The sequence below is a fragment of the Thermobia domestica genome, chromosome 1, assembly GCF_964235325.1.
Source record: "Thermobia domestica chromosome 1, izTheDome1.hap1.1, whole genome shotgun sequence".
NCBI classification, from domain to species: Eukaryota; Metazoa; Arthropoda; class Insecta; order Zygentoma; family Lepismatidae; genus Thermobia; species Thermobia domestica.
Window position 1 is genome coordinate 166,917,485 of NC_137454.1, and position 13,034 is coordinate 166,930,518.

Here is a 13,034-nt window from a genome sequence, read left to right on the forward strand (position 1 = left end):
AGTGTGCTAACGTAGTGTACATCCTCGCACACTACGTACTATGCACTCGCAGACTTGTGAACTTGGACCTTTTGACGCACACTAGGTGACGTCAGTTCCGGAAATAAGCGTACTTCGAATGCACACTTGTATCTTTTGGACACGGCCTATGATATATCTATCATGAGTTCGCTATAAACTTCAGTTCAGTTTCAGTTATCTCCCTTACGAGAGATTTATAAAGGAAGTCCCGGCCTTAGAGCCCTGTGGACTACGTCACTATATTTGTTTTAATTATAAATTGTTTGAAATAAGAATATGTACTAAAATGCCACGTGCCAAGATGGCCGAATTTGCCTGTTTTAAATATAATTGTTTATCACACTATTAATGTAATAAAGAAGGATAAGCGGTGCATGAACATATTGAAAATGAAAAACAGTATATGAAGATTGTAAAAAATAATAAAATTGTCCAAAGTAATAAATTGTAAATAGTAAAAATTGAATTAAAAAAATAGAGCAAAGCTCCCCAATACTTAGTTTTTATAGCGCCATCTCTTATCCCCCACTATAAACTTTCACCAATATATAAATAACTTCAATTATTTTTATCACTCGAAGACAATGCAATATTTGACAAGGTTTACCACCAACCCAGCAGTAACCACATGTTGATTTCAGCAATAACATTTGTGTAACCCTAAGTTAGTTGAAAGGCTTTTTTTAATGCAAACAATTAGAACTTTTAATTAAGTGCGATGTTAACCTATAGCCAGAGGTAAAAATAGATCAGAAAAGATAGTGTGATATATGACTCTACACCGTCCCCCAAGCCTATCTTTGTCCATTGTAATTTTTATAGGAAGTGGTGGAGGGACGCCATAGATACTTTCTGGAAATGGGGGAGCGGAGGGGCGTGTCTCCACTGCGTTCCCCCTCGCTTTTACCCCTATCTATAGCGAACAGTGAGCCATAGGCTTGGGGGAATTTTTTCATAGTGGTTTTGAATGAAGAATCGAGAGAAAATAGTGTAGTACGAGAGGAGTTGCAATGGTAATTTTCAAATATACAAGGAGGAGATTGTATTACTTATTTCAGAACATGTGATTAGCGGTCCATTGACTGACTTGAGTGTAAAATTCCGTAAAGGCGGAAACGCCTTAGAAGTGCATTCGAGTACCCTAAGTATTAGATTTTGCTGTATTGTATAAGAAAACACTGCCCTTGCATTATCTTTTACCAGTTTTCCTCATTAAATAATTGCATTGAAAAATACGTAACACACACACACACACACACATATATATGTATATATATATATATATATATACAGTAAACCCTCGTTAACACGAATTCCAAGGGACTGAAAAATCAGGAGTTCGTGTTAAAAGAATTCGTGTTAACCGGGGACCCAAGTTTTATTATTCGAATACACTTTCTCCATACATACGCACTACAGTATATAGACTATACATACCACTACAGTATATTATGTATGTCATAGAAAACACTAGAGATGGTATCGAGACGAGACTGAGTAGTCTCGGTTCCAAATTCGAGACGAGACCAAGACTATTCTCCGTCTTGATACCATCCATAGAATTGTATCGAGACGAGACTGAGAGTTTCGGTCTCGTCTCGATTTCGAAAAGCACTCCTCAGTCTTAAATTCGAGTTAACATCGAGATCGAGACTAGTTTCGGTCTCGGTACCATCCTCTGAGAAGTGAAAACACTACAGTAAGTTTATTATCCTATCTTCGAAGATTTTTTTAAAAAAAGTTTCCAGGCAGAAAATCCAGATCAAGTTATAAAATTGATAACTCCGCTAGTAGGGTGAGTACTGGTAGTAACGGAAAGGTATTTATGATTGCTGTCACCAGTTTGTAGTTACAGGGGAGAGAAGATGTTTTGTCTCGAGCTGTCGCCAGCTCGTCTGCCAAGCACCTGCATGTTCAGCGCTTGGCGGAGGACAGAATGAACACCTCATAAGAGAGTAACGGTACCTGTTTCTGGTTTTTCTCTTATTTACAAGGCAATTTACGTCTGTATAAATATTATGACAAAACCTGATCTGGAGTGAAATCTGAAATAAGAAAATGATCTGAAATAAAAAGAAACAAAGGATTGAAAGTTCGTGTTAAATCAAAACCTTTACTGACTCAAGGGACTAAAAATTAGTTCGTAATTCGTGCTAACCGAAATTCGTGTTAACCGATAAAACTTCCTATAAGATAACGTACAGCGATGCCGGGACCGAAATTTTGTTCGTCCTAACCGAGTGTTCGGCTTAAGCGAGTTCGTGTTAACGAGGTTATACTGTATATATATATATATATATATATATATATATATATATATATATATATGTGTGTGTGTGTGTGTGTGTGTATGTATGTGTGTGTTACGTATTTTTCTACTTCGGATCTAAATCATGTATTATGTAACTTTCTAAATGTTTATTTAAAATTTGTATAATCAAGTTCAAAATATTATGCAACAGAAGTTTTTTTTTTCTCACCAGTGGAAATAAAATTCTTACATTAATTCCTTATTTGTGGAAAGCAAAACGATATATATTTGTGTTAATTGTTTAAAAACACGTACGAACCTTTGAAGAAGACACGCAATGAGAAATTACGAAAAGTGCCGGAAAGAACTATCGGCACTAGAAATTCACGTAACGAAGATGAACCTTATGTTGCCGCCTACACTGCGATTGCGCACAGGCTGTATTTATTTGTTTCTGTTAGATGTGCTTATATACTTCAGCTGGTAGGTGGCAGTTCAACATTTGAGCGCATAATGGCGGTGTTATATGGCAGGGGGAAAGTTTGTGCTTTTTGTATTGTTTTATTTTTGTTGTATGAAAACATGTGTTTATCTGCTGAGATACAACCTGTGATAGACTCAGTGTCCATATTTAATATGTCATCAGTTATGCATAGAAACAATGTGGAATACAGAAAACTTTTAATTGAATTTAAGGGGCACAACTTCAGCGCCGGAATGCAAGTTGCATTTACTGCAAAACCTGCAAGAAAGGGCAGTGTTTGTTCAAAAGATAGTGACTTAGGAGATGCAGCTGATTACAAGTTACATTTAAATTATGTTAATAAAACTTTTGCCAGAATGATCATGGAAGCCCCAATCGGGAAGGAGTTACTGTGGAAGGGTTTATATGCGTGTGTAAAGTCCGCAGTTAGAACTCGTGCTTTTGATCATAATCGAGATAAAAATAATCAAAGCGATCAGAAAAATAGAACGTTGACTAGTACGTTTGGTGGTGAAGTGATAAAGTGGATTCATCAAGGTGAATCTGTGATTTTACGATCTGATAATATATTCCAGATAGATCATGCAAGTGAAATTTCGAATCTGATATTGCAGAATATGCATTTGAAAAACATCGATTTTGATGGATACAAAAACAGTTACTCCCGCAAAATTGGAGTAATGAAAAGGTAAGTTTCGTTCTAATACTGCAAGAAGATAGTGTAACATGAACTATAAATAATAGTCGTTGATATACTCACGGCATGAGCCGTCATTTGTATTATTGCTTTTTAACGTGATACTTAAGTGGGAAATGAAATGTTCGTTTGGGTTCTCCAGTGATTTATTTTTGGTTTACCTAATATATTAATTTATAATAATAGACTAGCAACCAAAATAGTAAATGGACTAATAAATGAAGTGTGTATATATACAATAAGAATATATTAATACATATTATCGCAATAAGCGTGACAGTTCAGACGAGTTGTTTGTGTGCATATTTGCATAAATCCCTGTGTTTATTATTAATATTTTCTTGGCTTCGGGCTAGGTAGTAATTGTTGCAATTTAATAGTTTTCTCTTTGACACTATTTGTTCAGTTTCGAAGGGGGCATGTGTTTTTTTTTTTCCTTTTTCCAGAATGCTTCTAATTTAACCAAAAGAGTAAATGCACACACAAATGAACAGTGCTTATGTGCAATTACTAGTACGTATTGTCGCAGTAAATGTGACAGTTCAGACGAGTTGTCTTTGTGCATATTTGTCTGAAATCCAGCTGCATTATTATTTTCTTGGCTTCAGAGTAGTTATTGCAATTTAAATAGTTTTCTTCAACATCATTCTCTTTAAGTAACCGAAAAGCGTATTCATATTTGTTCACTGATAGTGGGGTACGTGGTTTCTTTTTTTTTCTTTCTTTTTTTTTTTTTTTTTCGAAATGCTTCTAATTTAACAGGTGGTAACTTCGTAGGTTAAGTGCAAGGCTGATTAGATTACAATTGTGGACTGTTATTTTGCAATAGTATCAAATCCTGCTCTATTGAATGTACTCTTACACTAAATAAGGGTAAAATATGTAATAAAATAAAGAGAAATTTGTTCTTAGACTTTCAGAGTGATGACTGATACGGTACTTAAACAGCAGCACGGTCTGGATCTTTATTTTCTTTATTTATTTGAATATGAATAAACCTACTTTTTAACCATAATGCAGTTGGAACACTGAATAGGTTTTGCCTCATGCATGCCCTTTTTTCCGTTAACTTCGCAACAAATTTGAATTATTTTGGATACCGGTTCCTTTCCTCCAGAGAAGACGTAGTGGATATTTTCGCTGGTGGCTAGTTATTGAATGGGAAACTTTGTGTGTAGGTAAAGACGTAGGGTCTAAATTTTGGAGAATTGAAGTTGAATCCTTTAGTATAACACTGTTTGGTTCTTGGAAATTGTGGCTTAAAAGTAGTCGAAGCGCTGCTGCCAAATATGGGTATGTGTGTAGCATATTGGAAGTACGCGATGATGTAATAGGCGTTACATGTATCTCTAAGTGGAGAGTTTGATTTCGTGATTTTGCCATTTTGTTTGTAACAGGGAATGTGTTCGAGAAATTTTCGTGTTGTTCTAATTCGTAGTTGTCGGTGCATTCAAATTATCTTGGAAGATGTTGAATGTTGATGTTGTTGTTTATTTTGTAAATTTTTTTTTTGTTTGTTTGTTGCAAAGTTTTGTTGGAGATTTTGAGCATAATCATACACAATATTGTTTTTGTTTACGTAACTTAGTAGAGTCACGTGCATTAGACAGCATACTTCGAGGAGTGTTAAGCAAAATTCCTCCACTATACATCTAAGTGAAAAACATTTCAGCACTTTTCAAGTAAAGAGAAAAACATTCAGCACCTTTTAAGTAAAGAGAAAAATATTTCAACACTTTTTAAGTATTAATTTTTGGGTGCCTTTATTCCCTATTTGCTTGTATGTATGTCAAGTTTATTTATTTAGTTCATTACTAGAGGATTCTCGAGCCTTTGCAGTAGTAGGGATTCAGTCTTGAATTCAGAATTATGCTCATGAGAATTGATATTGAAAGACCCGGTACGATTTACTGTAGATATCGTTTCTAGTGGCGTATCCAGGTCTTTCTAGAAGGGTGTTGTAGTCCATGCCCGAGTTGACACTAAGGTGGTATGGTATGTACTAAACTAAGTATAGGTCTACGTATTGAATCAGGATTCCCACTGACCTGGAGAACCTAGATAACCCAGGGAATTTTAAGTACGGCATGAATTAATTGGTTTTGCAAAACTTCTTTACATACACACATAATCGTGAGACGTTAAAATGAAAGATTTAATTCCATTAGCTTTGTTGTAATATTGAAAATGATAAAGAAAGACTATTGGTAATAATACACGTTGTGTACATTTCCTATCAACTGGAAATTGTGCAAAATGCTCGTATATTATTCAGAATTGATGCTAATGAAGTTTTGTTAACATTCAGTTTGATATTTAAGTTGATTAGTTTTGCTATTGTCGTTGTAACGTTATGGTTACCTTGATAGCATATATTTAGTGAGCCCTTTGGGATTGGGTTGATCTCTTATCGAGTTTTATTGTTTCTGTAACAGCATAAGTTGTGTTTAAAATGGAATAGCTAGGAAAGAATTCGGAGAATATCGGACGAAAGGATGTTCAAGAGGAGTGGAACAATCTTTTAAATTCAATTTTTAATCGAGAAGTAAGTTAAAATGTGAGAAATATGTGATCTAGTTTCTGTTTTACCAAATAGGCAGCGTAATGAATATGCGTCGAAGCCCCTTTGTGTTTTAATGTATGCTAATGTATTGTAGACGAGTGTACTAAGGATTCATTTATACTTTATGTACGTGAATTCTTCTAAAATTAGCGTACTTTATTTTTTTCCTTTCTTTTCTTCAAATTTTACACATGATTTACATTAACTTTGTATTCTTCTTAAGTCTTAAGTTCGAGAGGGATCTTCTAGCATTTTGTAAACATTCCAATGTCTTATCAATAATATCATGTAGAACAGAGTCTTTGGCGTAAATGTTACGTGGAACGTTAATTTTGTTTGAGTGTAGGAGGGGTTCGAAGACTATATATTTCCTTGTTTCGTCTCAGATTGTTTATTTTTAATGGGTTTTTGATCGAAAGAGAAATACAGGTTTTCATTAGAGAGATCGAACATTTTAACATTCTTAGGTTCTAATCTTTAATATGAGTTTTAATGGCGTTATCAAATTGCAAATTTAAGTTCTTATAGAGACTTGAAATATTACAGTTTGTCTGAATATTCGGTAATATGGAAGAAGTAACTAGAATTTAAATATGATTTTCTTTCCGTATTCACCTGTATCAGCGTTTCCCAATCTTTCTGATGTAACGATCCCTTGTTGCAACTGCAAATTCGTTGCGTACCTCCATATTTTTGATTATGTATTTTACATTTAAAAAATGAAGTGATAAATTGGAATTTTACAGCATTAATGTGTCGTTTGTGATAATGCAGTATTGTTATACAATGAATTGAGATGTTGAGGAAAATACAATCATACTGGTTATGTATAAAATAAATTAAACACTCACAGAAAGTGATGACAAACGCTGTTTTTCGGGGATCCTTCCATTTGTCTGCATCAAAAGCTACGTAATTTCTGACTTCCCATTAAGTACATTCCTATATTTCAGGGGTGGCCAACTCGTCGACCGCAGTCTACTAATGGACCGACAAGTCGTAAGACAGCCTACGGTGATCTCTCTCTAAGCGTCTATATCGATCACTGTCATTGTTTTATGATTGTTTATGATTATTTTTAGCGGGCTGTTGAACCATCAGTAGAATATAGAAATTGAATCATAAGTAGAACATAGAAATACACCAATGATTTCTGTAATGAAACGCAACCCTTAAACATAAATGACCATCCGTGCTGTATTTCGTTTTCATACGAGATGGAAAAAAAAGTTGTAAGCCAGATACATAATGGCAGATGGCAGCAGGTGTCATACTTCCTTTCGGAAATTTCAGAATAAACAATCTTAAATTGAAAACGAAGGAACAGCATTTTGAACTAGACTGCTCGACAAGTTGTTCTTCGACAAAGGGAAGTCTATATTCCGACTCTATAAAAGGGGGCCTTCATCCAATCTGATTTTCTTCTTTTCTTTCTTTTTTGTTCAGAAGAAGTCGGAAAATACAGACGTTGTCGAGGCGCGAATGACCTAATGTCTAATCATACTTTCAGCAACCAGTACAGTGCAGTAAGCGAAAGTTGGCCTCTGACACGTACACGTGTTGTAAACGAAACGAAAAGAAGAGTGGTTCGCCAATCACTATAGTATTCTTTCACGCTGTTTCTAGGTAACCAAGGTCGCTGACCGCGCTGTTGCCGCTAATTGAGGGTTGAACCCTCTGTCAGATAGTTATTTCTGTTACAATACAGTATTATCTGTATAGTGCTTGTTTTAGTATGTGCTGTTTTCAGTATTCTTTTCGAATTAGTTATAAATGTTGATTCTGAATAGTTTTAGTGTGTACTGTGTTTTCAAAAGATAGATGGATAGATAGAAAGAAGCTACAGAAAATATTGGAACAACAACGAATAAGACTGATTCAGCGTACAGAAGTTAGTCACAGGATGTGCTATTGCGAAGACCAGAAAGGAAATAGAAGATCCCTTTTCCCCGTAAAACAGGTGATCAAGCGCATCTCGACTTCACGAAGGATGCAACTCGACGTCACATTTATATATACTACGAACAAAAGAAGTATTCGATTTCAAATTCTTTTCTCGATTCGATACGAAAATATAGTTTATTCGCGGGTGGGAATTGAACTGTGCGGAAAATACTTTATTTATTTCAATATTAGAAATTTTTAGGAATGAAGATTTTGTAAAAGTGGAGGATGTCGTTGTTATGCATTATTTATTTATTATTATTTTTTTTGAAAGGAAGATGATGAAGTATCGAACCTGAGTGAATAGTATCGTTTGACGAAGCATGAGTAAATGCTAATCACTCCAATAGCAAATGCTAGACTGACTCCATAGCTACAATTCCTGTTCTAATTAATAAAAGATACAGAGATTAATTTGGTACATGCAATCAGGTGTGTTTTCATATCGAACTGTTTCATATCTCCTTGTTTTCTATCACATAAAAAGGCGAAATCTCCGAATTTTGTGTGAACTATGCAAACTCGTTATTATTATTATTATTATTATTATTATTATTATTATTTTACTTGTGGATTCATCAAGGAGGGGGGGGGGATTCAAGCACCCAATCTAGTATAATTTCAGGATACACATGATATGTGTGTATGTATATAAAGTAGTCAAATGAAAAGCGAACACGCGAAAAAGTACCAATGGGATTATTTTTACTCAAAAGTAATTGCAGACGCGTTAATACATTTATCCCACTGGAAGACGAGACGATCAATTCCAGTCTTGTAGAAGAATTTAGGTCGCTGACGGATCCACAACCTCACCCACTCTTGCACTCTCTCGTCCCACTGAAACCGACTCCACGAATGTCTTTCTTCAGGTCGCCAAAATTGTGAAAATCACAAGGGAAAAGATCTGGCTGTATGGATGATGATAAGTGTTCCTCAGCCAAAGCTCTGAAACATATCCCTCACCAGATTGGCAGTATGGGGATAGGCATTATCATGCAAAAAGATGACTCCGTCCGAGAGTATTCCAGGGCGCTTTGACTTGTGGCGCGTCGCAGTTTCTGTTATGTGTCTTCATAGCCAGCCACTCACCACTTCTCGTGAGATCGAAATCAAGCAGTGTTGAGTCTGGTCAGAGGAAAGATTAGTGACCATTCGTACTTACCAAATGGTATTGGCACTACGGCTTCTACTCTACTCCCTGAGGATTATTGGAGTTACTTTAAAGATAGGATTATCGAACTCAGGTTTCAAAGGCGAGGAAAGGCGATGTGCTGACCACATATCATCTAAAGCATAAGTGCCACATATTGGCTCTTATGCCCTGGCATCCAAGGATTGTTGAACTAGCAGCTTTTTTTTTTTTTTTTTTTTTAAAGTGATTGCTTTAACTAAAAGAGACCGATGCTATTGAGTAAAGTACGATCGAGCATACCATGCACTTATAAAAAGCAAGAAAAAAAAGCTCTTTAGAATCTTAGGCTTGGTGAAGAAAGCCACTTTTCTACAGTATGACGACAGAATTAATGGAGGGAGAGTTTTTTCTTCTTCCGTTTCTGGTCAGTATGAAGTATAGGCTTGCATATTAATATCTTCACAGATGAATTTTATACATTATGGAAGAGAAGTATCTCCTTGTCTCCCTCGGTAATTTGCATGGAAGTCATAATAAACATCGGTCCAGCAGTATTTAGACTAGTAATAAAATAGATATATAGGTTGTTACTGAAGTTTTTACATAGGTTTTGTTATTATTATTTGCGTTAAATTGATTTGAGTTATTTTTTTCTGCATCAAAGCTGTATGAGATGGGGCCTTTTGTTTAAAGAGGTCTGAACCACTACTCGGGATTGTATCAGAGGGAAGTTTACTCCTACCGCCTTTTCCGTTGCGCTAGCTGCTGGCGCGTGCACCTTTGTTGCTTATTGTCCCAGATTAGATTCCCAGTGTGAGATCATTAGAACTGGACGCATTGCAATGATTTGGATTATATATAAAATTTAGGCTTGGTGCTGAAAAAGGACGGTAGACCTCAACAAGGAAAAACCCTTACCGGGAATCGATTCCAGGGTTTGGCGCATAGAAAGCAAGCGCCTGGCTTCGAGGAGACGTTATTATTATAGTGATTTAATAGAAGAAAAATTAATGAACTCCTAAGAAAGAGGCCATATCAGTAGAACATAGTTCAAGCCAGAGTAATAATTTTGTAGACAAGTGTACAAAATGGATTCTTGACCATTAGCAGACATTTACTTTCGAAAACTATATATTCCATAGGGTCAGTTACAACATATGTTTGCATGAATTGGTGCCAGTTTTTTTTTTTTTTTTTTTTCCATTGTGTAGAGTTTTACCACGATTGAAAAAACGGTAATGAGAAGTGAAATGGAATCTCCTAAGTTTATGTTCCACTGTCATGTCTTATGGGTTAAAGGATGCGAATGATTAATGAAAGCGAATGATTTTGAAGTAATTGGTGAATGAGAATTGGGAGAATTCACGAGGAAGATGATGTCCACCACAGACTCACATGGTCTGAGATCGAACTAGAGACCAATCGCACCAGTTGTAAAGCTTATCACTAAGCCACCGCTGGCAAGTCAGTAGCTCCTAGATTCTGTTTTTGAATCCATTCATAATGATTTATTTTATTTCGTTTAGTTTAAAAAATAACTTTCATCCATACTCCGTCGATGCTTTACTTTCAGTTCCTGACGAAATATTTATACTTCATTAGATAAACACTTGGTTCCTAAAATGACGGAACAATCGTGTTCCTAGAATTTTATTTCCCGTTATTTTGCAAGTTTGGAATTTGTAAAAATAAATATAAAGGGTAGCCCAAAAGTAGGTATACATCCCATGCATTGATGAAATATAACATTCTAGTTTATGGGTTTATTTGTTTCGGCTCTTTCGAGCTTAAGATGTAAGTAAAAACACATTAAGAACAAATAATAATAAAATATATCTACCTGAAGAATAACAATAAGAAATGATATAAAATGCAATGAGCTAATCAGTACGGTACTGTATACCTACTTTTGGGCCAGCCTGTATCTACAAGGTAACCAAAAAAAAAAATCTTGCCGTTTTTAACGTCCCATTAATCATGTTCTGACAGAGGAAACTAAATGATACACGTGCCTGCCAAGCGATCGGGAGTCACTCTGACCATCGATCTTCACTAATACAGGCACGTTGCGCACATACAGCAGTCATAGATCGTCCAGTGTCCAAAAGAAATTGAGATATCGAAGCAGCGTGTTCCCATGTATTTGTTGTATAACTTTAAAGTGGGCCTGTCAGTTATTACATCAAGTCACCACATATGCCAGGCATTTGGAGAGAATGCCGTGAACCTAACGTACTGCCAGGCATTGGTTTCAGAAATTCCGTTGGGGAGTTGTAACCGTTTCTGAAGAACCTTGCAGTGGACGACTATATGTTTTGGATGACGAGGCCCTGAAAGCAGCCATCGAGGAGGATGATTGTCCAACGTGTGATGCACTTGCAGAAAGGGTCAATGTTTCCACTGAAACAGATTGCACGTTCATGGGATAGGGAAATCATTCAAATTAAGCAACTTGGTACCCTGCACATTATTAACAGCCAGCAAGGAACAACGAGTGACAGCCTGTTTGCCCTTGCTCACTGGTGACAAAACGTTGGCCCTCGATGACACACTCAAGGTACCAGATATTGGTTGTCATCACCTGACCCTGTTCCTCACACTACAAGCTCACCTCTGCACCCACGAAAGATTGTACTTTCTGTAGTGGTAAGTGATGCATTACGAATTCCTTCCATCTGGCCAGACCATCACTACTTACCTCTACTCTCAGTACATTACGGGAGGAGCCGGCACTGGTGGATCGCAATGGTGTGCTATTCGTTGACAACAATGCCAAGTCACATGTGCCAAAGAGGACCCGAGAGACCCTTCATCAGCTTGAGAGAGAATCTCTATGATGCACCATATTCACCGAACCTTGCGCCAATAAAATACGAGGTTTCATTCCTTTGACAATCACTTTCGTGGGAGATTCTTCGCAAATGAGGGAAACCTGCGGAACGTAGTCACAGACTTATTTGCATCCGCAACTGCCGAGTTTTATTGCCAAGGTATTGTGCAGCTGCAGGAACGTTGACAAAAGGTGTTGGATGCTGGTGGAGATTTCTTCGAAACCTCAAGGTGCCTGCCAACAAAGGCCAATGATGGCGCGGTATTGCTCTTTGTTTATGAGTGTTCTAGAACGGCAACGACTTTTTGGTTACCTTGTACTTTGTTTCTAGTATTACGCATTTATTATCGCAAATAGTGAGGTATTCGTGTGTAAAGGATCGAATTTTTTGCAAAAATAAAATGTAATCTATCGTCCTGCGTATATACTTTTTAGGCAACGGAAGCGGATGGTTAAAGTGAATGGTTATAGGAGGATTAGTGGATGTCATATCAATGGCCCTCTGTGCTTCCCTTCCCCTACTGTCTGGAAGCCTGAGTAAACCTTGGACATGAATTGCCCATATCCACAGAATCGAAATAGGGGCAGTTTTCGTAAAAAATGAGCGCTCTGCCATTGATATGCGCGTCATACTATATAGCCTATCAGCTATTTCTTGTTTTGACGTTGAATTCAATTATTATGCACGTTTTTTGTTGTTTTTTTCTCATATCTCAACGTTGTACCATACTTCATTTTTCAATTGCCTTTTCGTTATTAGTTGAAAACAGTGGTGTAGTTAATGGTAGACTTTTTCCCAAAGTTATTTATTTATTTGTTTATGTTCTTTAAATGTAGTCTCAGATTTCGTTGTGGTTCTGTTTGTTTCATTTATGTTGATTGCGAGTCCAGCTTTATAAAATGATAGAACTGATTGCACAGAAGTTGGTTTACTGCTGTTATCAAGTGCGACAAGAGTCCTGGCAAAACCCAACCATTTTATCATTAATATTTTTCATTTAGTGGCTTTTTCCGATGGTCAGTCTGCAGTTATTTTTCCAGTGCAATTGGTGAAATCACGTGTCGATTATTTATAAACAATATATTCCATTAAGGGGCACCTTTGATTG

The 13,034-nt window shown here is 36.4% G+C and overlaps 1 protein-coding gene across 4 annotated transcripts in view; it reads left to right on the forward strand.

The window, feature by feature from the left end:
• The first annotated feature begins 2,752 nt into the window (after positions 1-2,752).
• LOC145690817 (unextended protein-like) overlaps positions 2,753-13,034 on the forward strand; it is a 218,879-nt gene continuing 208,597 nt past the window's right edge. For all 4 annotated transcript variants that reach the window (XR_014132287.1, XM_081766122.1, XM_081766131.1 and 1 more), the window contains exon 1: positions 2,753-3,444. Coding sequence is in view for 3 of the 4 variants with exons in the window: in XM_081766122.1 (XP_081622248.1) it covers positions 2,786-3,444 (659 nt within the window). In the remaining variant the exon portion in view is untranslated. The remainder of the gene's footprint in view (positions 3,445-13,034) is intronic.